Below are 25,433 nucleotides of genomic sequence, written 5' to 3'. Positions count from 1 at the left end.
TCTTTCGCTGTTCGCTCTCGCCCTCCAAGCAGGGGGCTGGAGCTAATTTTAGGACGAGAGAGAGGCGGGCGATACTTCCGTGCTATCCGATCCTGGAGAAGGCTGACCCAACGCCTCGTCTTCTGGGGGAGGGCAGGGAGGAGAGGCAGGGGGAGGGGAGGGGGTGGGGAGGAGGGGGAGGAGGAGGAAGAGGAGGGGGCGCCACCCGGAGGACCCAGAGCGTCTCTCCCCTGGATGGAACCGAACTGCCTCCAGTCGACCATGGCGCTAGGGCTGTCTTCGAAGAAAGCCTCTTCCAGAAACATCGCCGTGGAGAGGAAAAACCTGATCACCGTCTGCAGGTAAGGAGCGCCTTGGGTTGCCAGGGGAGGCGGGCGAGGGTGGAGGTGGAAAAGACCATCCTGCGTCCCCTAAGATGGAGAGGGTGGCAAGGAGGCTAGGCGAGGGGATGAGGTGGAAGTGTTCCGTGAAGGTGGATGGCTTCCCAACAACAACAGAAACGAAACCTCATATTATTGGCATATTATGTCTAAGAGAATTGTTAGCCCGTCTGGAAATGGTGCTCGAGATGATCAGTACAGCTTCAGGCAGGCAGTGTGACAACAGAGGACAGCAATATCCTTGGGGAAGGTGTGGGGAGCTTATTTTTTTTATAAAAAAAAATTAAAGGGGAAAAATAATGCAAGGAAGGGAAATAAACCAGGGGTTGTGGAATTCAAGGGTGGGTGAGAAATGAGTGGAACGAGGGAAGCCAATAGTAAGAAATGGACGGGCACATAGGCCAAAGGCAATGGAGGAATCGGCGCAAGAGGGTCTGTTGTGTTTCCAGAATCAATTTGTCAACAAGGAAAGATGAGGAGCAAACGTTGGGGTGTTTGTTCAGTTTGGTAGGGTAGGCCTGGTTTTCAGAAATGTGTCCTTTATGGGGATGGTGGGGGAATCTGGCCATGTAGGAGGTTCTTCCACACTAGGGGAAGAATCCTCCTCAGTTGCTAGCTATATATCTCTATGGGACCTACACCCAGTAGGCAACTCGCTGGCTGGTGCTTGGAAGTGCTGCTCAGATGACCAAATGAAGATGGAAAATTCTGGGAGGCAGGAGGGAAAAGAGTGAGAGGTTGCTGCCTGCAGCCCCTCTGCATGTTGTTGTTGTCCTTCAGGGTGAGGGGAGGTGAGGGTGATAGGAATGCCACAAAGAGAAAAGAAGTAGGGCAGAGAAGGCGTTGGGGCAGGGCCCTCTTCCTACTTAACTTCCTCTCTTCCTCAAGGAAAAGAAAGAGCTCTGTGGTGTGCAAAGATGAATGCAGGCACCCTGGTTGGGGAGATATGAGAAGTGGGAAGTGATGTCACTGTGGAGCATCTTATGAGCAGCAGAAAGGGGGGGAGGGTGGAATACAGGAGGTGGCTGCCTTAGCAACGGGCCTTTTCCCAACAAAAGGCATTGAGCCAGGTGCAGGAAAGCTTCCGCCAGCCTGGTGCCTTCCAGGTGGTTTTTGTACTACAGCTGTGCTGGCCGGGAGTTGATCGGGAGCTGTGGTCTAAAACATCTGGTGAGCACCAGGTTGGTGCAGAGACATCAGCCTGTTGTTGTACCAGGACTGCCAGCTTCCCACCCTGTGTCTCAAACTCAGACGAGCACTGATGAAGCTAGGAGAAGGGGTCCCCATTTTAGGTGGAAAGGCAGGCTTTTTGTCAATCTAGGTTTGCCAAGAATTTTTTTTAAAACAATGTGGGGGGAAAGAAAAGGAAGGGGAAGATTTAATAGGCCTATTGTAGCAGGCTGGAATACATAACTTGGGCCTCACCATGAACTCGGGGAGAGCTGTTTGGCAGAGAAGTAAGGGAAAATGTGGAGTGTCACCGCTTGAAAATTGGTCAGAATTTGGTTTACTGGCACTGGCATCATGTATCGTATATCCAACAAGAGGGCCGGGAACAATGGGTTGCTGTGCTATTTGTATTCCTCAACAAAGGAAGTTCTGCCTCTCTGCCTTGCCCAACATCTTTTCAAGGAGAAGTTGGAAATTTTAATTGGTCCCCTAGTCTAATTGGCCTTACCAGAAGAAACATACAGCAGAATTGGAAAAGGTATGGGAAAGGGAAGCTGAATTGATCAAGGAAGAAGGTGGCTCATCTTCTTTACACAACTGGGAGTACATAGTTTCGGGGTTGCAGAGAGAGAGAGAGAGAGAGAGAGAGAGAGAGAGAGAGAGAGAGAGAGAGAGAGAGAGAGAGAGAGAATAGAACCATGGATGCTTAATACAGTACTTACAATATCATGAAAGAAAAAATATTCACACACTTTCTCAAAATGCAAGTAATTGTATAGGCTTCGGCTGAACTTGGCACACAAAGCAAGCAAAAGGAAGTTTTTATTTATTTATTTACATTAGCCATGGCTTGTATGGTTAATTTATAAAGTGCCTAAAGAATGAAGCAGAGAAAGAACATAGAGGAGATGATTTTGATGAAGAATATTCAAAAACTCTCCATTTTTAATTACAGTACTATTATTCCAAAACATTACAAATTGGAAAGAAAAAGGAGATCAAGATATTTAAATAGATATAATAAACATTTTTTACATATTTGTTTGATGGTGGGTCCAGTTTTTTACATGCCTTTGCCATGTTCCCAACAGCATTTGTGAGTCCACATTTTCCTGTGTGGTGCAAGCTTTGCCAGCATAGGTGGGTATTAAACAGTACAACAGAAGTAAACAGGAAGAGCTAGAGCTCAGTGGCAGAGCATCAAGCCTGCATGCAGAAGATCCCTAAACTCAATCCCCAGCATCTCCAGATAGCGGTGGGATGAAGGCCCACCTGAAACCCTGAAGGTCAGCTGTCAGTCAGTGCTGACAGTACTGAGTCAGATGAACCAGTTATCTGATTTGTCATAAGGGAGCTTCCTATCTTCCAGTGAAAATGACATCTACAGTGCAATCCTATGCATGTTTCCTTGAAGTAGATCCCATGTGTTTGGTGGAGCTTACTCCCAGGTATGTGTGCACAGGATTACACCATTAACTGTTTGTTTTTGGATTTTTGTGTGTGTGTGAGAGACCTATATTCCATTTTAAGAATGCTGTGCAGGAAAACCAGGGTCAAAAGTGCACTTCAGAGGAAAGGCACATGTAGAACCTTGAATTTATTTAGGTTTCTCCATCAATATTTCCTCCCATCTTCTAGTGGACCAGCTTCTGGTTTTCCTTTTCCCTGAAAAAAATCACAACAAATTGTTTTAAAGGGACTTGTTTACAGGATGGATTCATCACCAGCAACTGCCAGAAATGTAGTCTCTGGGCACAATACAACAAAAGTTATTTTTTAGTTAGTTCCTGTCTGCACTATATCCTTAGTTCCTGTCTGCACTATATCCTCAAAGCAGTATCCAACCACTTTAAGCATGTCTTCACCCCCCAAAGAATCATGGAAACTGTGGCCTGTTAAAGGCGCTGAGAGTTGTTAGGAGACCCTTTCCCCCTCACAGTTCCCCAGGTTCCCAAAGGCTAAGTTCCCCAAGTTCCCAGGGAAGAGGAATTGCCTGTTGGGCCACGCTGAGTATTGTAGCTCTGCGAGGGGAAAAGGTTCTCCTAACAAGTCTCAGCACCCTTAACAAACTACAGTTCCCAGGATTCCTTGGGGGAAGCCTTGACTGTTTAAAGTGGTATAATACTGCGGATGGGGCCTAAGTCACATGCCATTGTTTTCAGTAAGAATGACTAACTGTTGCTGGATTTTCAGCAGAGAAATGTTGGAAGGTATGGAGTTGTGCGACCCCTGAGCCAAGGAGATAAGTAACTGTACAACCTTTAGAAGACATCTGAAGGCAGCCCTGTATAGGGAAGGTTTTTTTTTAAAAAAAAATGTTTAATGCTCTATTATGTTATTATATAAGTTGGAAACCACTTGAGGTGGCTGGGGAAGATGGGCAGGGTATAACTAAGAAAATTGTGTTGTTGAATAGGACATCCCTATTTTCATTAGAGAAATGTTGGAGGGTATGCTTTTCACTGTGCATACTGCCACAAATCTTGCATGAAAAAGAATCTGGGAACCCTGGATAGTAGATGGTAGGGGTAAAAATACACTGAAGGGAGTGCAACCGGTAGAATGGAAGGCAAGAGGCAGGAGGCGCCAAACTTTGGTGTCACAAAGGGTGCCGCTGAAATTTGAGACCCCAAAGTCTGCCGCTTGCTATCCAGCTCTCTGAGCCTTGTGCTGATTCACCCCATAGTCCTATTGGCCTGTGATCAAGAGCACACAACAAGTCAGCATTGTGGCATCTGCATCATTGAGGTTTTAACTGACAAGCCTCAAACAGCATAGGATCCATCTCAGAGCTTGGATATCAGCGCCTGCATCTAAATCCCTTTCTCCTTCCATCCATTTGCCTTTTGCTGACAAACCTTAGCTTCAAGCAGCCCCTGGGACAGCTGGCATTGTGGGCGTCAAGAGTACGATCCATGCTAACCTGCCTGCAAAGGGGGGGGGGAATCAGCACTGAGTTAGAAAGAGATAGAGCAGGAAGGAAAACAAGAGAGTTGCACAGGGCTTTGGATTCATTGTTTTCCAAAATCACCTCTATTCTTTGCAGCCAGTGTGCCTGTGGGGGAGCAGGGGGTAAAGAAGCAGCAGAGGATGGGAGAGGGTGCTAATTTGCATAATATTTGCATAGGCTAATTTATATGTATATGTGCAAATTTATAAATCATTCCTGCACTTTAAATTGAAATGCCATGCCTCTCACAATGGTGGGGAAGACTGTCCAGGTGATCTACCAGTATGTTCCTGATAAGTCTGCTGTCTAGGTGGGCTCTTTGTTGATAGGCAGCTTCAAAGCCCTCGCTCTGCCTCCTCCTCCTCCTCCTCCTCCTCCTCCTCCTCCTCCTCCTCCTCCTCCTCCTCTAAACTTGACTTAGGCTGAGCAGTCCTTTACATAAAAGGATCTTCAAAACAGAGGACTGTTCTCTTGTAAGGTAGGACACACAACCACCCTAGGTAGACCTAGTAGGCATATGCAGCCACCATTAGGTCGTGGATAAGAAGATCTCATTCAATGTTGCTGGATTCAAAGCAAAACAGGACTGTTTAATGAAGGAGGAGAGGGGAAGAACATTCTGCTGTCCAAAGAGAAACCCTTGTGCTGATATAATAATAATAATAATAATAATAATAATAATAATAATAATAATAAATTTTATTTATACCCCGCCCTCCCCAGTCAAAAACCGGGCTCAGGGCGGCTGACACCAACAGAATTACAATAAAACATAAAAACAATTAATTAAAATACAGATTAAAATACAGTATTAAAATTTAAAGTGCAGCCTCATTTCAAGTAGTCCATAAATCCAAGCCATGAGGGAGGAAAACACAGGGGTCAGGCTGAGTCTAACCCAAAGGCCAGGCGGAACAGCTCTGTCTTGCAGGCCCTGCGGAAAGATGACAAATCCCGCAGGGCCCTGGTCTCCTGGGAAAGAGCGTTCCACCAGGTTGGGGCCAGTACTGAAAAGGCCCTGGCTCTAGTAGAGGCCAATCTAGCCATCCTATGACTCGGGATGTTCATATCAGGGCTACAATCAATGAATGTAAGCCAACATGTCCCACTTTCCTCTGTGGCAGCAAGGATTCTGTGGCCGATGCTCTGAGATCCTTTAGCAGGCCAGGCGATATGTAAAGGGCTCCCTGAAGGGAGAGAGTTTAAGAACCATGGACTTGGTGCTGTGCAAATAGAGAAGAGACTATATTGCCACTGATACCGTATCACCAGTGGTGAACTGAAGAGAGAGAAACAAAAGAGAGCTGAGGCTTTGACTTTCCTGAAAGCCATACCTTGTGATCAGAGAAAGCTGGCTCCGATCCCAGATGTTTGGGAGGGGCAGCCCGTGTGTGTCCAATAAGGAAATGAAGGCATTCTGCTTATGTCTGGAAGCCACTTCACATTTTCCAGAGCCGAGACCCAGCATTCTGATAGTAATTTCTGGTTTGAATGAAATCTATCAAAGGCTTTTTCTATTCTGGGGATGAGGATGGAAGAGAAGACCATTTGTCAGGGACCGGTCAAGAATAAGCTAGGGAGGGGAAAAGCCCTTCTTAAAAGCTGGGTTCCTCTTTCTCCCCATACACTTCATACTCAAACCTGGTAATGGTGTTTTGTTTTGCTTTCTTGGCCTCCCACTGTAGATTCTCCGTGAAAACATTGCTGGAGAAATATACCATAGAACCCATTGATGACTCATCAGAGGAGTTTGTGAACTTCGCTGCTATTCTAGAACACATCCTCAGCCATCGCTTCAAGGGGGATCATGGTAGGGTTTGCATTGATGGGTGCTCTCTCTCTCTCTCTCTCTCTCTCTCTCTCTCTCTCTCTCTCTCTCTCTCTCTCCTGTTCTTAGTTTTATTGTCCTCATTTTCAGCACTATTGCTACACAGCAGGTGTGGGGGACCTTTGGCCTGCCAAGAGTTGTTGCTGAACTCCAGCTCCCATCATCCCCAGCCATTGGCCATGTTTGCTGGGTCTGATGGGAGTTGTAGTTCAGCAGCTTCTGGAGGGCAGAGGTCCCTCCCCCCCACACCTGCTATGCAATGTATATGGGGGTTGAACAAATATTGCATCGTGTGTTGCAGTGCAGGGAGACGACAGCATTGCAGGTTTGACTGAGGGCTAAGCTGGAAGCGATACCATGCACACATTCAGCAAATTGCATAAATGGCATTCACAAAGTACACTGCAGATGCAGTGGGCCAATCCTGATGGGGACCCTGGTATGAAGGCTGGGAGACTTTCACCCATTCCCTGCCCTCCACTGCAGCCCTGATCTGGACAATCTATGCCTATTGTTTGCCTCGGGGAGGGTAGGCAGCTCCCATTCACTCCAACTGGACCTCCTTCCCCGGTGCAAAATATGGTGCAGGGGACCTGATCAGGATCCCCACCCCCAATTCACTTTTTGGGAGCCATTCATGGGATTGTCAACTGCATGAGCAGCATTTCATCTAGTTTGGCCCAGATAAGTGCATTTCCTGGCTGTCGTGCGATAAGTGCGGGGAAATCCCTTTAATTAATCCTAGTGCTTTCTCCAAACGCTGGCTGGCTGACCAAGTGCACTTGCTTCTGGTCTAGCTTTGGCAGTTCTTACTGCAACCCTGTGACGTGTGCCTGTATTATTATCCCCCTGTTCCAGACTGAAGGCCTGAGCCTGAGACCCAGAGATAGTGGCTTGTCAAAGGCCAAGCAGTGACTTCAATGGCTAAGCTGAAAGTTTAGTTAGGTTTCTTCCTCCCAGTTCATAGCTTGTGTTCTTAACCACTGTGTTTACCAGAACCATTCTCCTAGGCAGACATCTGATACTGCAATAGTTAGCAGTCTGGAGTTCCGAAGTGTGTGGCAGAGCCTCACCAAGCACACTTGCCTCTAGGTCTATCATTCAGAGAAGGGGTGGAAGACCTGTGCTCCTCCAGATGGTGGTGGACTCCAGATCCTGTCTGCCCCACCCAGCATAGGGGATGATGGGAATTGTAGTCCAGCAACATCTGAATGCCCAGATATTCCTTATCCCTGAGCTGATGCAAAAGAAGGGCTTGAGAAAGAAGATTGAGCAAGGCTTTTATGCCCTTGAATTATAATTTTTTGGTTGTTTGGCTAGTGCTATCAGGTGTATCCAGAGCAGGTGGGTGATAGATAGGCAGTAGTTCTACTGTTTACATCCTGTCTTCCTTGCCTCCTCCTCAGGTCCTGTCAGCTGGTTCAGCTCCGATGGGCAACGTGGCTTCTGGGATTACATCCGCCTGGCCTGTAGCAAAGTCCCGAATAACTGTGTCAGTAGCATTGAGAACATGGAGAACATCAGCACCTCTAGAGCCAAGGTCAGAAGCCCTCATTGACTGAGGCAAGCCCTGTTGCTCACCCTTCCCTTGCCGCTGTGCTGCTGAATGCTCACGGGGAACCACTGAAATAATGCAGAAAGGGAATCCCTTTTCCAAAATGGTTATTGCCATGCTCCTACAAACACACACACCAAACAAACAAACAAACAAACAAACAAACCCCACATTAGCAACTTATTTCCATTTCACATTTCTAGGATGACTAACTTAGGACAGAGATACACCAATAAAAAGGAAGGGAAAATAGCTTTGTCCAGGATAATAATAATAATAATAATAATAATAATAATAATAATAATAATAATAATAATTTCCCCCAGCCACTCTGGGTGGCTCCCAACAGAATTAAACGCACAATAAAACATCAGGCATTAAAAAGTTCCCTAAACAGGGCTGCCTTCAGATGTCTTCTAAAAGTCTGATAGTTGTTTATTTCCTTGACATCTGATGGGAGGGTGTTCCACAGGGAGGGCATTCCACAGGGCAGATGCCACCACAGAAAAGGCCCTCTGCCCGGTTCCTTGTAACCTCACATCTCGCAGTGAGGGAACTGCCAGAAGGCCCTCGAAGCTGGACCTCAGTATCTGGGCTGAATGATGGGGGTGGAGATGCTCCTTCAGGTATACTGGGCTGAGGCCATTTAGGGCTTTAAAGGTCAGCACCAACACCTTGAAATGTGCTTGGAAGCGTACTTAATCAGTTTACACAGGTGTATAAATTGATAGTTATTTGGTTTACAACAGCAGTTTACAACCAGTTACATCATTCCCTTTCGAAGATCCAAAACTCTTCAAAATGCTTCATATTCTTCAGACTTTACTCTGCAACTTCCTTGATAGAAAGAGCTTCCAGGACCTTTGATTCAACACAGATATACATGTGATAATTAGAAGCTGTCATTTCTTCATATTCTGTTTTGAATCATTAATATTTTGTAAACTGTCAACGTATATTTCTTTTTATCATTGTGTCACATCCACACCACACCATTAAAGCAATTTTACCAATTTCCCCTAAGCAGTTTTCCCCCCCAGCCATGGGCGTACCCAGGATCAAAATTAGGGGGGGCACACCAGCCACGCCCCCCACCCCCAGCCACCCGATTGGCTGGCAATGACATGGCCGGGATCCCCCCCAGGAGGCGTGGTCAACATCCACGCCCCCCAGAGGGGAGGGGGCCGGGCAGACGGAGCCACCCACGCTTGCGCTTCTGCCTCGCCCGCTCCTTTACCGGCAGCGGTGACTAAAACGAGGCAGCAGCAGTGAAGCTGCCTCCGTCGAGGGAAAACTGGACCCGGGCTAACTTTAGTCCACACTCCTTCAAGTCACAGCAAGCACAGCACAGAAAGTGCTGCCCCACAATGCTCCATGGCACCTCATTTGCATACCGCGGAGCATTGTGGGGCAGCACTTTCTGTGCTGTGCTCGCTGTGCTTGAAGGAGTGTGGGCTGAAGTTAGCCCAGGTCCAGGTTTCCCTCGACGGAGGCAGCTTTGCTGCCGCTGCTGCCGTTTCGCTTCAGCCGAGCAGGCTGAGGCGGAGCACAGTTGGCAGCGTCCCTGCCTGTTGTGCTGTGCTCTCCCTTTTTAGCTTCGGGGGGCAGCTGCCCCCGTGCCCCGTGCTGGGTACGCCCATGCCCCCAGCTTCTCGAAAGTAAATTTATTAGGATCTACTACATTAGCAGAGTGGGCTAAGTGATTTGTGAGACCCGAATTCTATGCTTAGTAAATACAATTCCCTCATATTAAGCTGCTGTTGTTTTTCATGAATACCAGATTAGTTTGAGATTTGATATTAAGCAGCTTACTTCAGGAGAAAAGAAAGGATAACAATTTTGTTTTATTAACATTAATCTTGTAATCTGCTACCTTAAAAATAATTCGTTTTTTTATCACATCCAGTAGTGACTTATCTGGCTCAGAATTTATTAGAACAATGTTGCCTGCATATATACAGAGCTCAACCCTATCAAATTTAATTCATCTATTTCATGAAGAATGTGTAGAACAGTAGATCACAAACTTCTAACAGCTGAAGCATATTTCTTTTCTCAATTAAGATTGGTGGCACACTTTTCTTACAAGCAACGAGGCAAGAATTGCCAAACCAGAGTGGGACTCAACTAACTATCATTTGTAGGAATAACTGATCTTGATATGACTGGAAAGAGACTCACGCAGAGCAGTGACTCAACCAGAGATGCCTAATGGGCAGCCTCCTCTGAGAGTGGACAATTCGGGAGTCTCTACGATGGGTGTGATTGAATTATTATCCCTTTGCAGTGATCTAGAGTTAGCAGAGCAATCTGAGTGTTGTCAAGGCTGATTGGAAGGAAACAAGGCCAGAGCAGTCGATAAATAATGCAAGTGATGCAATGATGCACAAGCCTTGACTGTGGGTGGGTACTTGCTGCCCACAGCAGCCTTTAATTATTTTATTTATTGCACATATAGCACGCAGTTTATGATTTACTGACCTAGAGAATATGAAAGAGCAACCATTAAGGCTGGCAATGAAATATTTGATTATGATGGGTGTTAGTATCGGATGGTGTGTGTTCTCATGCTTAACGACTTTTGGTCTGAACCAAGGCATCCTTGACCACTATGGTGATAAGGATGGAAAGTCAAAGCGGAACATTTTGGAACGCAGTCTAATCCTGTCCGTTCAGTCCATGTTTACCTAGAAGTGAGCCCCATTGATTTCAGTAGGACTGACTCCCATGCAAGGAAGCTTAGGGTGGCAGTTTTAGAGGGAACTGTCTGAGTAAGAGACAAAGGCTGTGTTCACACATTAAAATGCAGCTAGATGGTGTGTTTTTTCCCTCCCCAATTTGGATCGAAACTGTTTTAGGGAGAAACTCCTCAAAGCATAGTGTTTGTTTTTTTGTAAAAATGAATAAATGACAGTATATTATTAGGCTATATAGATATGGATTGTGATTAACTCAAGGATCCAGCACTCGCCAAACCAGGAATGGAAGCACACAAAGACTCCTCACAACCCATCTATTATGAAGCAGCATTGTTTGAAGTTGGTTAACGGTAACCTGACTTTCTAAGATTTCCCCCCAAAGCTGTCCATGCGGATCCATGTTGAACCAACTATAGGCCCAATTCAGGTCATTTTTGTTAAGTTTACTTGAGTTGGTCACAATGTGTGGCATTCAATACTACCTCTTGGGCAAAGTTAATGGACATGACTAATTCAGGTTCATTTATTTTGATGGATCTGAGTAGAACTTAGCTGAATACAACCTAATGTATTAGAAACAGCCATGCAAATCAGATGCAGTTCCCTCCTATTTTAACAAACTTCCTGTTTTAGGGCCGGGCATGGATCCGAGTGGCACTGATGGAGAAGCGCATGTCCGAGTACATCACCACAGCCCTGCGGGACACCAGAACCACCAGGTGGGCATCTCTGGGACTTGTATCAAAGCACTTTTGGGGTATAAGGCATTCCTTCTCACCTGCTCACATTCTTTTCCTTTCCCACTCTGCCAACTCTGCTTTGTAGATTTTTGAAGCACTAAAATTGCACTTTCAAGACCTTAAAACAAAGTCCAATATACTCAGCCTCCTGGAAGAGGCGATTATAATGTAATCTGTATCTATACACCCTTCCCCGACCCCCCCAAACACACACATGTATTGATAGTCCCTTTTCTTTTGTTTAGGGAAGCTTTAAATGTTTAATAGACTATTGTATTTTAATATTTTGTCGGAAGCCACCCAGAGTGGCTAGGGAAACCCAGCCAAATGGGTGGGATATAAATAAATTATTATTATTATTATTATTATTATTATTATTATTATTTTCTAATAAAGAAGAGAGAGATGCAGGGCTCATTCATTTAATTCATACAACAAGATCTCAATGATAGATTCTGGCCTCTTTTCTGTAAACCGCTTTAGTGTGTTTTCTTTTTTTCCTTTTTTCAATTGAGCAGTATATAAATGCTATGAATTAAACAAATGATCTGTATTGGGGAATTCACCCATTTCCTCACAGAGAGTGTACACAGAGTTGATGGTGCCCACTATGGTCCTATTCCCAAGAGTTTAGCAACGGATAATCCCACGTTTTTGTGAAAAGTGCTTGCGGTAGCAGAATTGAGGAAGTCACATAGCTGAAGAGAAAACAGCTCCACTCTCTTCCCCTACACCTCCACACCCCCCAGTTTAATGAAAAGACTGTCTCTCTCCCCCTCCCTACAGGAGATTTTATGATGACGGGGCAATCATGCTGAGAGAGGAATCAACTGTTCTCACAGGGATGCTGATAGGGCTCAGTGCCATAGACTTCAGGTATTCATTTGTCCTAAATGCTATTGCTTTAAGAGGCATTTCTTACATTGTTATGTCTATTGGGGGGACGGGACACCATATGCACTAAGGAATGCTGACTTAACTTGTGTTATGTTTCTGGCACTTAGTTCCCACGGTTTCTTGTGTTACCCCACCCCAGCTGGGGCTTTGTCTCTTGTGGAAGGAGAATTGGTACTCTGTACATGTTCAGAAGCAATCTTCTGAACTGTAGGGCTCAATAATCTTTATAATTATGCCCAAGCTCTATTGAGACCCAATCCAGTTCAGGGTCAACTTTTATTTGAGGTATTAACTGCCTGATTTGTCAGGTTTCATAATAAAGGTGAAGGCTCAGTACTCCCGACACTTTATCTTCTCAAGATCTGGAATAAGTAAGTCTAGATCGCTTACCAGTGTTAATAAATGTATGTTTGCCATTTCCCAATCATTCCTTTTTCTAGGCAAATTGGAAGTGCTTGAAAGAGGAAAATAAGCCTTAGGGAGGAGAGTCATAATAATTGTGGCTTTCCTGCCTAGCTGAGCGAAATTAAGTTTTTGCCATCGATCCATGTCTTTACTACAGTCCTCGAGTAGCATCTCAACATTCTGCTTCTTCAGCCGATGTAAACCTTTTGGGATTGTTATTCCCAAATGTTTGATGCTACGAGGTTGCAATCGCAATCCAAATTGCACCTGCAGCAGTAACTGTTCCTCTAGAGGGGTCTCCTCACTTGGTACCGAGGACTCGGAGTACAGTAGTCTACTTCCAAGCCAGCTGCCTCCATGAAGACAAATTACATTCCCTGAATTTCAGGAAAGGCTTCCTTTGGGTTGTTAAGCATCAGTAAAACACCATCCGTGAACATGTTAATAACATATCTATTCTTCTTGCCCTCTATAAAGCCCTCTGTCTTAAGATTACTTCATATGACTTTGGCCACGGTTTCTACTACAAAAATGAAACAAACAAGATAGAGGGCACTCCCGCCTCGCACCTCTGCTTAGATTAAACAAAAACCAAAGAACTGAGCCCAAAACATTTGCTCTCACTTTTGCTGTTGTCTTTTATTAAGTGTGCTAAGTTACATTCATGAATCGTTCGCCCAAGCCCAGCTGGAAAAGCGATTGCATCATAAATCTGCTTTGCCCTCCAGTGCCTCTTTAACAGACACATAACAGCCTCTCAGATCACTGCATATATCAGTCTCTACCAGCCGGTGACTCTTAGCTAATATTATTGCCACTCTTCTAGTTTTAGAAGAAATGTAGGCATTGGATTACAGTATTTGCCCAGCAGCGTCTGCTTTATAATATTTCTGTGTTCTGCTTTCTCTGACGTGTTTCCTGCAGAAATTCGACATCCGGTTTGTAAGCTTTCAAAAGAGCAGCAGTTCTTGCTCTATTGGTTGCCATATCCAATCTCTCAACTTTTAGAAACAGCATTTTAATTTATTACTCGATTGGGAGCTGCCCAGAGTGGCTGGGGAAACTCAGCCAGATGGGCAGGGTACAAATAAACTATTATTATTATTATTAATTATCCAACACTGGTAGAAGTCATACTATGTTGAACAATCTTGTTACTCAGCCTCCTTGCTGTGCTATCCCCCCTGGTTTACACCAAACTGGCATGCCTTGATACTTGATCATACACAGGTTGTGCAAAACTAGGTGCACTTTTTCTTTTATACAACAGTAATAGCATCTCTCACTATGAGGTCTCTGGGATTCCTGCCAGTTTGGCGGTTCTGTAGATGTGTTAAAGTTGTGGGAATGTTCAGGAATGTGGATGAGGAGATATTGTTTAATATATCCTATCCCAGCTTGTGTTAACGAGCTCAGAAATTAGCAGAGTTTTCATTCCCCTTTTATGCACAGCAAAAACGGTTGCTCAGGCTTGCTGAAGCCTATAGAATAATAATATATATGTTTCCTGGTATTTCCCCCCTTTATTCCTCTTAAAAGAAAATACATGACACAGTGCTCATTAAAAGTATGAAAATAGTTTACTTACAGACTTCCTGAGATACAGCACAACTCAAGGGGCAGACTAGCTTAGATAAAAGTATTTACATGCTGAATCTGCTCCATAGGGGAAAGCAGATTCATTGTTCCCTTGGCTCTCTTCCTTAGATGTTGCTTGCTTGGAATCCAAATCGAAAGAAAGTGAAATGACCGCTGGCCGGTGACTTTACCTGGCCAGGTAACGCCTATCTCAATTACATGTAGAGGAAGCGCATCCCAGATCAGTGGCAGGAAGTTTGCTGCTGACCTGGTTAGGTGTCCCTCCATGTGGTCACTCTAGGAACTGTTGTGGCTTGACTGCTCCTGCTTTACATCCCAAAAAAGTCACCTGAGGAAAGCTCCTAATCTGTCCAGAGATCTTTGAACCACTGTAATATAAAGGTTGCTGGATCTTCCACCAATTTGGGAATCCCTTGCACCAAATATTAGCCCAGTGCCCCAAATTTTCCTTTTCTTCCATTTCCAATTTCCTCCACGTCCATGCTTATTGGCTGTTTTGGCAACCTCTTGCATTTGGGCATGAATATATTCTAGAGCAGGCATCCCCAAACTGCGGCCCTCCAGGTGTTTTGGCCTACAACTCCCATGATCCCTAGCTATCCGGACCAGTGGTCGGGGAAGATGGGAATTGTAGTCCAAAACATCTGGAGGGCCGAAGTTTGGGGATGCCTGTTCTAGAGTTTGATTAATCAGGGACAAGGCTTCTTTCAAGTCATCCACAAAAGTATTCCTCATTCATCTGAATTGGAAAGAAAGCTTGCTGCCTTCTGACCGCCTGCTCATAAATTTCTGAGTCTTACTTCCCACGTTCCTGCTTCCTGTCATGTCAATTTCAATTGACAGCTCAGACGTCAGACCTAGATTGGGCTAATAACTATGTTTATAAGCTTTCCACAGTCTTCATTTGGGATGAGGTTGCATCCCCTTGGGAGCACAATGCTTTTGAAGTCTCAGTGTGTTCAAAGGTTGCTGTTGTTTAGTAAAAAAAAGAGTGGAAAAAGGCCTTAAAGAGTAGCTTAAAGTTATGTGACCATCTTGAGCCACAGCCTTCTCATGAAGATTTATGTAGTCATGAAAGAAATGCAGCATTTTTCGTCTTTAAGGTGCTGCAAGGTTGTTTTTTTATAAGGTGCCACTTAGTTGTTTGTACATGGTATGAAAATTGTTATTCGATCCTAAGCCATCTGAGTGTTCCAAAAGACAGGTGTGTTGAGATAGCTTTTGATAACTTGCTTTCCTTTGCATTCCTTCCTGTTGTGATCACGTTTTGCAGTTTCTGCTTGAAAGGGGAAATCATGGATGGCAAGACGCCTGTGGTTATTGACTACACTCCATACCTGAAGTTTACCCAGAGGTAAGGACTACTGCTTCTGTAGACAGCCTTTGAGTGTGAAGTTCAGGGCCCAGGCCAAGAAAGATGACATTAGAGGGTGCCTTGAACATGTTGTTCTGAACAAAGGATTCAGCATTTGCGTAGTTTTCAGCTTGTTGCCAATAAAATGCAATGCCACTAATATGTTTAAAGCATCTTACAAACAGAAAAATAAGGTGGGCGGTAAAAACAGACATCTCATGTGTCAAAAGTGAGGGTGATTCAGAATGATCCTGAGTTTACACGTTATAGGATAGTGTAGTGAGAATGTTGTGGTAGAATTCGAAGGTGGCAGAACTAATTCAACCACTTTGGACTGCAGGTTGGGCAACGGCGCTTTTGAATGTTTCCCCAACATAAAACAAAACAAAACCTCTTCACAAATAGAAAACTAGCAGAATAAGGAAGTTTAGGAGGTACAAGGAGGTTGTAGAAATAAAAAAATGTTTAGATAAATATTGATATTGAGGTGTAGTTACAAATAAGCAATAAGTGTGAGATTTTGTGTTATGATATAAGATAAGATTAGAAAAAGAATAGTTATATGGTAAATAAGGTATAAGAATAAGATTTAGAAATTACTAAAGAGGATATACAATATAATGCAGTGGGAAGGGACATGAGGAAATCACCAATATTAGAACAGATATAAGTTGAAGTTTTGGAATTTTTGACTTTTTTTTAGTTTTTTGTATTTTGTCTTTTTTGTCTTTTGTCTGCTTTTGTGTCTTTGTTTGTTATGAAAAATAATAAATATATTTGAAAGAAGAAAAAAAAGAAAACTAGCAGAATAAGAGAGGGAATTGTGCTAGTCCAACCTCCCCCCCCCCACCGAATGACGTTTTTGGTTTGTTTTTAATGTGGAGGAGCATCCAAAAATGGTATGGCCTACCTGTAGAGTGATACAACCCACTCTGTCCTACTTTAAGAGTTTACTATTTCAAGCTGCTATGGCTGCAGGGACCCAGGTGGCGCTGTGGTTAAACCACTGAGCCTAGGGCTTGCTGATCAGAAGGTTGGCGGTTCGAATCCCTGTGACTGGGTGAGCTCCCGTTGCTCGGTCCCAGCTCCTGCCAACCTAGCAGTTCGAAAGCATGTCAAAATGCAAGTAGATAAATAGGAACCGCTACAGCGGGAAGGTAAACGGCGTTTCCATGTGCTGCTCTGGTTTGCCAGAAGCGGCTTTGTCATGCTGGCCACATGACCTGGAAGCTATACGCCGGCTCCCTCGGCCAATAATGCAAGATGAGCGCGCAACCCCAGAGTCGGTCACGACTGGACCTAATGGTCAGGGGTCCCTTTACCTTTACCTATGGCTGCAGGACTAGCCCTAACATTAGGCAGAGTGTGTCGCAACCACCTCAGGCAGCAGATGCTGAGGAGCAGGGAGTAGACAGAGCTGTGTTTGTCCCACAACCTGCCCTGTACCCCTAAGCCAGCTTGGTGTGGTAAAGGACACTAACCCATTGCTAGCGTTAAAGTAACATTCTGCTTCCAGTCTTGTCAGCTTTCGTACAGGGAATGGGATAGGAAAGGGAGGGGCTGTCATATCCTTTACCTCAGGCAGCAAAATGTTTTGGGCCACCCCTGGGCAGTCTGGAAAGGTGTCTTTTACCTCCAGCCTGCAGCCCCAATTCGGGCTGCCAGGCCTCCCTGTTTGGCTTGCAACCCTGCTTTGGCCACCTACTCCACACCTGGCATCATATATGACAGGTTTTTTTTGGGGGGGGGATTCCCCAAACCATTCAAATAGAACAGCTCTGTCTGACCATTAAACAAGCAAATATGCTTCCTACTTCAGTTCCTTTCAATGCAACCGGCATCTTAATCTTTGTAAGCAGCTATGACTACCTAAGTGACGAGGAGGACAGGCGCAGCTTGGAGAGCAGTACAAGTGAAGACAGCTCCCCTGACCACCCCTACTTACCGCTAGTGACGGCCGAAGACAGCTGGTACAACAAATGGCGGAAGATGGAGCAGAAGTTCCGCATTGTCTACGCACAAAAGGTACTTGGACCTCAAGTGCTGCACAGGATTCGGAGGACCAAACCGCAATGGCATTAAAGGCATCTTTGCTGGCAGATTTTGCAATTGCAAATTGTATCAGCTCAGGGGGATGAAAATGAGCGGGAATAGAGCAGATGTGGAAAGGAAATCAAATAATTTCATCCCATCCAGTGGTCCTGAGGCAAATCCTTCCTCTGCATATAGTATTTGCATTGGGGTGGGGGGGTCAGGGATGGCTCATTGGCACAAATTCGAACCCGGGTCTTCCCACTTCTAGTTTGATGCTCTTAACCCAGGGGTAGGGAACCTGTGGCATTCAGATATTGTTGCACAACAATTTCTGTCATCCTAGATACTTGAAAGTTGAGGCTGAGGGTGATGGGGCTTTATGCTGCTTTTACTGTTGATTCAATTTGTTGTAACCCATTCTGGGAACTTTTGGTCGGAAGAATGGGCTATTAATTTCCCATTAATCTAAACATGATATCCGATCATGAATAACTGTGATCAGGTGATCTCCATCTAGCAGTACTAGTTAGATGGAACCCAACTTGGGTCTCCAGCTGTTTTTGGACTACAATTCCCATCATACCTGACCGCTGGTCCTGCTAGCTAGGGATGATGGGAGTTGTAGTCCAAAAACAGCTGGAGACCCAAGTTTGGGAAGCCCTGGTCTAGTACATAACCACACCTTTGTTCTTGCTTATACGGTGAACTTTTACAGGGCAGTTTGCTTCACCAGGTTAACCTTTCTCTTTTGTAAGTAATCCACTTATCTTCTGCTCCACACATTTTGTGTCTAAGGGCTATCTGGAGGAGCTGGTTCGGCTGAGAGAGTCACAGCTGAAGGACCTAGAGGCAGAGAACAAACGCCTGCAATTGAGGCTGGAGGAGGTGAAGGTGCAGAATCAGCTAGAGAAACGGGAGCTGGAGGGGGTCATCTTGGAGCTGCAGGAACAGCTGTAAGTAGATCCAACTTTTGCACTGTCCTGCCCCCATACTGGGCGTGTGGGTGTGCTGTTCCAGTGCCCCCAGCCAAGCCCCCACTGAAAGGGAATGCATTTCTGCAGCTTCCTGCCCCACTCTTCTTCTCCTCCCCTTCAATTTCCCACCATAGATGGGTGGCTTGTGCCCATTGAACCTACCATTTTGCCCCATGTTGGGGGGAGGCCTGTTGGAAAGCCTCTTGGGTCAGTGGATGTCCGTCATTTTAAAAGGATTCCAAACAACAAATAAGAAATCATGATTTCTCACATTACTTTTTAGCAAATGTCCTAAAAGGTTTGTAGAATCAATCTTCTCTGACCCCCGCTGTTCGAACTTCTTTGAGTTCAGAGCATCTATTTTGCAACTGGATCTGGAATTAATCTTCAGAATCTTGCATAATTTGGAATGTCGGCTCCTGAAATGTTGAGCTGGAGTTGGGTTGGGGTAGAGGACACAGATTTCCCCTTTCCCCTTACTGGAAATAAATCAATATGATGGGAAAACATTTTGTCCCTTTGAGATCAGAGGTTTCAATTTCATTTTCCAGTTCAATTTCAAAAATGGCAGGGTGGGGTGGGGGAACATTTTAGAAGGGGAAATATTTCTCTTGCAGAAAACAGTGGCCAGACTTCTTTACTTCTTAAGTCCTTAACTGAGTAACTGAAAATATTATGTGATGCTAAAGATCCTAATCCTGAACAATAATGCTATCTAAAGACACATTAGCCCTCTTCAGTGATTCTTGAACTTTTACATGTGGACATTTACTGCACCCCCCCCCCCCTCAGCTGAGCAGAAGGCTCTGAAGGAGGATGTCAGTAAGTACATTCAGCAAAACTTGCTTACAATACCCTTTTAGGTCTTCCCTTTCAATGTGGGATGAGAGCTGTACAGGTGTCCCTATCTCCCCTTTGTGGATAGAATTAAAGAACATCTGAAATGACTAGATTCACATCAAGAAATCAGAACTGGGATTTCATTTTCACTGAAGATTATGAGCTAGGACGTTTTACTACAGGGGGAGGCAGACAGTGGTCCCACCCATAGAAAAGGTAAAGGGACCCCTGACCATTAGGTCCAGTCGTGTCCGACTCTGGGGTTGCGGTGCTCATCTCGCATTATTGGCCGAGGGAGCCGACGTACAGCTTCCAGGTCATGTGGCCAGCATGACTAAGCCGCTTCTGGCAAACCAGAGCAGCACACAGAAACACCGTTTACCTTCCCGCTGTAGCGGTACCTATTTATCTACTTGCACTTTGACGTGCTTTCGAACTGCTAGGTTGGCAGGAGCTGGGACCGAGCAACGGGAGCTCACCCCGTCACAGGGATTCGAACCGCCGACCTTCTGATTGGCAAGCTCTAGGCTCTGTGGTTTAACTCACAGCACCACATGCATTTCCCTCACCCATAGACACCTGCCTTGTTTCTGGTGCTGGGCTTCTTACAAAAATTAGTGGACCAGATCTGATCCCGCAAGACACTTCTTTATGCTTGCAACCGCCTACTCAGGATTGCATAACGCAGCAAAGTCTTAGCCGTTAAGGAACCCTAGGTATACCTAATTGCTTTGTCTACTCAGGATTGCATAACACAGCGAAGTCTTAGCCGTTAAGGAACCCTAGGTATACCTAATTGCTTTGTCTACTCAGGATTGCATAACACAGCGAAGTCTTAGCCGTTAAGGAACCCCAGGTATACCTAATTGCTTTGTACATTTAATATACACCAGCAGACCAAGGGAATTATAGCAGAAAACAAGTCTGCCCTTGGCCTGCACTGAATTAAGAGGGAGGACAACACACAGTAATGCACCCTAGTTCTTTTGCTTTGAGCTGACAGGTTGCATTCCCTCCTCCTTGACCAGACTTCCCTCCTCCCGCTCTGCCCCCAGGACGGGCCTGATCCCATCGGATAACAGCCAGTTCACTCAACTGTCCAAGGAAATGGCAGCGCCCTTGGTGAACCAGTGGCCCTCTTTGGGGACTCTGAATGGCAACGAAAGTCGCTCCGAAGCCAAAATGTACAGAAGGTAAGAGCGTGTGTAGGAAAAGATCTGGAGGTGAAAAGGGGCTGGAAGTTCTTAGGTCTCTTGATGTAGGTGACCCCACCCTGCTTTCTCGTTCTCTCTTCCCATCAGGCACAGTTTCATGAGCACAGACCAGCTGTCAGCAGAGATCAGCCTGAGCTCGGATTCCCAAAGGATGGGCGAAGGGAAGCTTGAAGGAGAACCTTGGGGGCCACTGGGTAAGAGGTTTGAGAAAAATCACTGCTTGGTCTGGAAACGAGTGCCAGGGCTTAAGCTTGCCTGGATGCTTCTCTACTGGTTCTTTTCCTTCCAAATTCATCATGTGGGTTCTGGCGAGGGAAGGGGCTTGTTTGCGCAGGCTCGGAGGCACTCTCTTTGTGCTGCTGTTTCCTATCTCCCAGGGCAGAACCATCTACCCTCCAAGGAGAGGAAGTCAATGTACACAGTTGCCTTCCTCTGCAAGAACTATGTGAGGTTGCAATAGTGCCTGGTCCAAGATGACCCAGTGAACATCATGGGCGATCCTCACCACTGTGCTACACCAGCTTCTTTTGGGACATGTAGTTCTTAATTCTTACAAACACACGCTAAATTATTTTGGGTGGGAAGATAATGATGTGTACCTCCTATTTCTCAAGTTGCACATCTCCCCTACCCAAAGATTGGAAACCATCAGCTGTTGAATTGCCATTTAAGAGCTGAACTTCTAGCAGCAGAAACAATTTGTGCAGCGCATTATGGGTGCTGCCACCATCCACCCTAATATTCATGTTTTAAGCAAGATGCTGGAAGGGGTCCCACCCCCATGGGTTCCTCCATGCATTAATCTCTATCTGCATAGGTGTAGAACTATGTCTGCTGAAGGCATAGATGTCAGGGAAACCTAACAATGCATAGGGCTAGCCCCTGGGATCCCTTTGCATGTTCTTCCAGCGTTCCGAGGGGTTTGTGTGAAGCCCCTCTCCCACCATGCAGAAGATTGGGGTTGAAATTGTCTTTCTTAAAGACACTACAGAAGAATGGCTGATAACGTTATTGGGCTTTGCTGAGACGGCTAAGCTAACATGTTTAATTAGAGAAAAATCATTAGTAACATTTGTTAAGGGATCGGAAATTTCTTATGGACTTTTTGCATGAAAGAGAAATTGAGCTTGTAATATCTGGATTTGAAGATTGACAGAATACTGGTTTATGGAAGATAGAATGGTTGGATCTTAAAGAATTAAGTGTCATATGCAGCTGCAGAGAGCAGAAAGTCCTTTTATCTTTCTTTAGTCCCCCCCCTTTTACTTTCCTCTTGCTTTCTCCCTCTTTAATTTTTTCCTTTTCTTGTATTTTCTTCCTTCTGAATTTGCTATCTTTAAGTAGCTGTTTATCTAAATATATTATAAAAATATAAATGGGTATATATTTCTGTATATCACTGAATAAGTATCAATTAAAAAAAAACCCCACAAATTTTCCCAAGAGAGAAAAATTGAAGCAGGTACGGACAGTGGCAGCCATTTTTAAATTTGATTTAGGGTGGTCTTCATTTTTCAGATTAAGCCCCACCCCAGTTCCATTGCCTTAAAAAAATATCCATGATCATTTAAGATCCTGCTGAAGCCTTGTCTCCTTCCTTTTCTCTGCAGGAAAGGACCCGACTCCATCAATGCTGGGCCTCTGTGGCTCTTTGGCCTCCCTGCCTAGTTCCAAGTCCTTAGCCAGCCTAAAATCCAACGAGTGCCTGGTGAGCGACAGCATTGAACCCAGCCCTGCCCACAGCCCCAGCTGAGACATCAAGACGGCTATCCCTACAAACCACAAGAAATGCCTGTGGCGGGGAACGAGAATCGAGTCCCTTTGACTTGGCTATTGAGCCTGATGTTACAGTAGGGTAATGAGCCCACGTCCTCAACGGGACACTTCTTTAAACGCAAAGACTTTCCCCCTTAAATCTTTTCCCTGCCCAGGATTTAAAATGGGGAAGAAAAGGCTGCACACTTGTTGGAAGCAGGAAGGATTGCCTGCCCAAGGCACTTTTGTAAAATGATGCTGTGTATATTATGTGTAATATATATATTATATATATGATTGAGATTGCTAGAAGGTAGCTGTCTCCGGGGGAGAACGCTTAAAAGTCCTCTAAATTATTGCTGCTGAACGGGGGGGAGAGACAGAAGACAGCTACACAGGTTGAAATCCATGGCGCATTCTCGGTAGTGAAAACGTGCACAGCGTCGAGGTGATGTTGTTGAGGACCCTGTCTGTTTCCTCCCTGTTCGACAACAGGAGGCTCTGTGGAAGTGTGTGTGAGAAGTAAGCTGTCGGGCAGGCGGATGTTGAGTTTCCCATCTTCCCTGTGACTCAGCATGCAATTGCAGCAACAAACATGCTACCTTCCTGCAATGGGTGGTAGTGGATTTCAAGTTGCCTCCAGATTTCTGGGTTTCTTTTGCGATTCAGGAAGCCTCTTCCGTCTTCAACCCTACCAGACTGCTGCGGAATCTACTTCCTCTGTTTTTCCTGCATGTTGCTATCCCAGTGGATGTTTTCTTTTTTTACTTCAGGGACAGTCTTGGAAGGCGGAAAAGGGCCGGTTTACACATCGGGTATTTGATGTGTGGTACTCAAGGCACAATTGGCCTCTTCCCCTACCAGAGTTTTGACAAAGCAGACTTAGGAATGCTCCGGTATGTGATGACTTCACTCACCACGGCTGAAAAACTGTTATAGACCAGCAGCTGGGGAAGCTGTAGAATTAATGGGCAAGAATTAAAACAGATTTAAGGAGCTGGCAGTAAAGTGGGACAAAGTCTGTTGAAGTCTCTTTTCCGATGCACATCTTTCTTCTGCAAACATCCTTAGGTCTTTTTTTAAAAAAAGTGGCTTGGGGAAATTAATTTTTACATTCATGCCGTACGGTTCAGCTGTAAAGCTCTTCACCTATATTATTCCCTTATTCCTACAATGGCACTATACTATAAGGTAAAGTAAGGCAGTATTATCTCTGCATTGCAGATGGGATTAGAGAACAATGGCTTGTCTTGGGCCACTGAATAACAGTTAAGATGAGATTTAAATTGGGGACTTTCTGAGTTACAATGCGTGTGTGCAACTGGAAGCATACTGAAATGAGAAATAAGCCGCACCAAATTCAATTAAGGTTTGTTCCTGTGGGCGCGCTGGGTTGCAGCCTGAGCCCATGCAACGACAGTGCTAAATTCAAAGTCAGGATCTGAAGAACCAACCAACCATTTTTGTGCATCTAATACAGCAGGCCTGTAGCAAACTACAACAGGTGCTGAAGAAAAATGTCTGAGCCTGCTTTTAATATGGCATGGGCTGGATGGTGCTCTGCCGCTTGGGAGTGAGGAGACACTCATTATGCCGATGAATAAGTCATAAGGTGCACCTAATGGAGCTCTGGATCCCATCCCTCATTTTAGCTTACCCAAAATCTTGATTGTGGCACCTAGGAATGTGAAATATATTAAAAGAACCACAAGAAGTTAGAGGTATTTAGAGTACCTCCTTCTCTAACCATCACACTAATCTCAAATGCAACCGCTTTCACATCTCCATTCACATCTCCCATTCCTCAACCACCTTTTACAACAGGGGTGGGTAACCTGTGGCCCTCCAGATGATGCATGGGCAATGGTTAGGAGCTGGAGATTCCTGCTCACACCCTGGTGATGCTGCTTGTTCTCTTCCCAGCATCCCTTTCTTACAGTGGTTCGATCACTTGCAACCTTAGCTCCCCAGATGTTGCCAACTACCACCCCCTTCATCAATGACTATTAGGCTAAGGGGGCTGATGGAAGCTGGAATCTGGCAACATGTGGGAAAACTGACCTGCTGGAATGGTGCAAAGGCAGTTTGTTTTTTTAAACATTCCAACGGTTCAGGAAATTCAGAAAAAATCCCCAACACTTTAACAGCAAAAAGTACAGTAATACCTCCGCAAACATCCACCCCGTCGTCGAGAATCCATTTCAGCGAACGTCCGCGGCAAACCTGGAAGTACCTGAACAAGTTACTTCCGGGTTTGCCACTCGCGCATGCGCAGAAGCGCAAACCGCTCTGCACGCATGCACAGAGCGGCGCTTTGTCGAGCGTCCCTTTCGCTGAGCGCCCAGGGCTCCAGGATGGATCCCGGACTCAAAACAAGGTACCACTGTAGTTAGGAAGTTCTTGTTTCTATGTACTGAACAATTACAGCCAGTTGTGACAGAGGATTCAAAAACGCCTGTGGGTTACTCTTTGTATCACGTATCTTGGCTGATTAACAAGTGGCTTGTTTCTGCTTTTAGAAAGACCTAGTCACCTGGTCAAAAGGAGGGAGGATTTAGGTTCATGGAGGAATCCAGTGAAGAAGCCTTGCAGAATGAAGGTGAGGAGACAGGGACAAACCAATGCCTTGCACAGGAGGCAAAAGATTTTTTCCAACTCCTATTATATAATATAAGCATCTTAGAACATAGCATATGAGAAGATTCCTGGGAAGGGAAGAAAATCTTCAAGTAAGAATGGTGCATATAGTACCCCATGGGGGACAACCAATCCCTGCAAAGTAAGGTTGACGTTGCCATCCATCAGCTGGTCTGACAAATAGGCTGTGCAACTGAGCTCTGCATGGGGAACCCAAGGGCTCAGCCAATCCCTAGAGAAAGCAGCTTGGCCAGCCCCTTTTCTCAGTGCTTCAGAAGGGTTGAGCACAGTGTTTTCACAGAGATCTGCACACTGCTTCCCTATGCAAAGCCTTCCGATAGGTGGGCAGGACAACATACCTGTCAATAATCTGAAATTGACAGGGAGGGGTTGGGACAAATA

General features: G+C 45.3%; 1 protein-coding gene across 2 annotated transcripts; it reads left to right on the top strand.

The window, feature by feature from the left end:
- Positions 1-181: 181 nt before the first annotated feature.
- On the top strand, positions 182-22,697 carry RUNDC3A (RUN domain containing 3A). Of its 2 annotated transcripts, none has more exons than XM_035134859.3 (11): positions 182-341; positions 6,186-6,310; positions 7,735-7,868; positions 11,216-11,301; positions 12,109-12,198; positions 15,497-15,577; positions 17,437-17,602; positions 18,407-18,564; positions 20,481-20,618; positions 20,727-20,833; positions 22,250-22,697. In XM_035134859.3, exons 1-11 carry the CDS (start codon positions 235-237, stop codon positions 22,390-22,392), a joined length of 1,335 nt encoding a protein of 444 aa, XP_034990750.1. In that variant the 5' UTR covers positions 182-234; the 3' UTR covers positions 22,393-22,697. The 2 variants fall into 2 exon arrangements, with proteins under 2 accessions (XP_034990750.1, XP_034990749.1); XM_035134858.3 differs by having other exon boundaries at positions 20,454-20,618.
- Positions 22,698-25,433: the final 2,736 nt, after the last annotated feature.

This window comes from Zootoca vivipara, chromosome 12 (genome assembly GCF_965207765.1).
Source record: "Zootoca vivipara chromosome 12, rZooViv2.hap1.1, whole genome shotgun sequence".
NCBI classification, from domain to species: Eukaryota; Metazoa; Chordata; class Lepidosauria; order Squamata; family Lacertidae; genus Zootoca; species Zootoca vivipara.
Note: the sequence above shows the minus strand (reverse complement) of the source record. Positions and strands in the feature narration are given on the sequence as shown.

Coding starts and splice junctions, on each gene's coding strand:
- RUNDC3A (XM_035134858.3), top strand. CDS start 235: ATGGAACCGAACTGCCTCCAGTCGACCATGGCGCTAGGGCTGTCTTCG. Junction 18,565..20,453: donor TTGGAGCTGCAGGAACAGCT/GTAAGTAGATCC, acceptor CTCCTTGACCAG/ACTTCCCTCCTCCCGCTCTG. Junction 20,834..22,249: donor AGAACCTTGGGGGCCACTGG/GTAAGAGGTTTG, acceptor TTTTCTCTGCAG/GAAAGGACCCGACTCCATCA.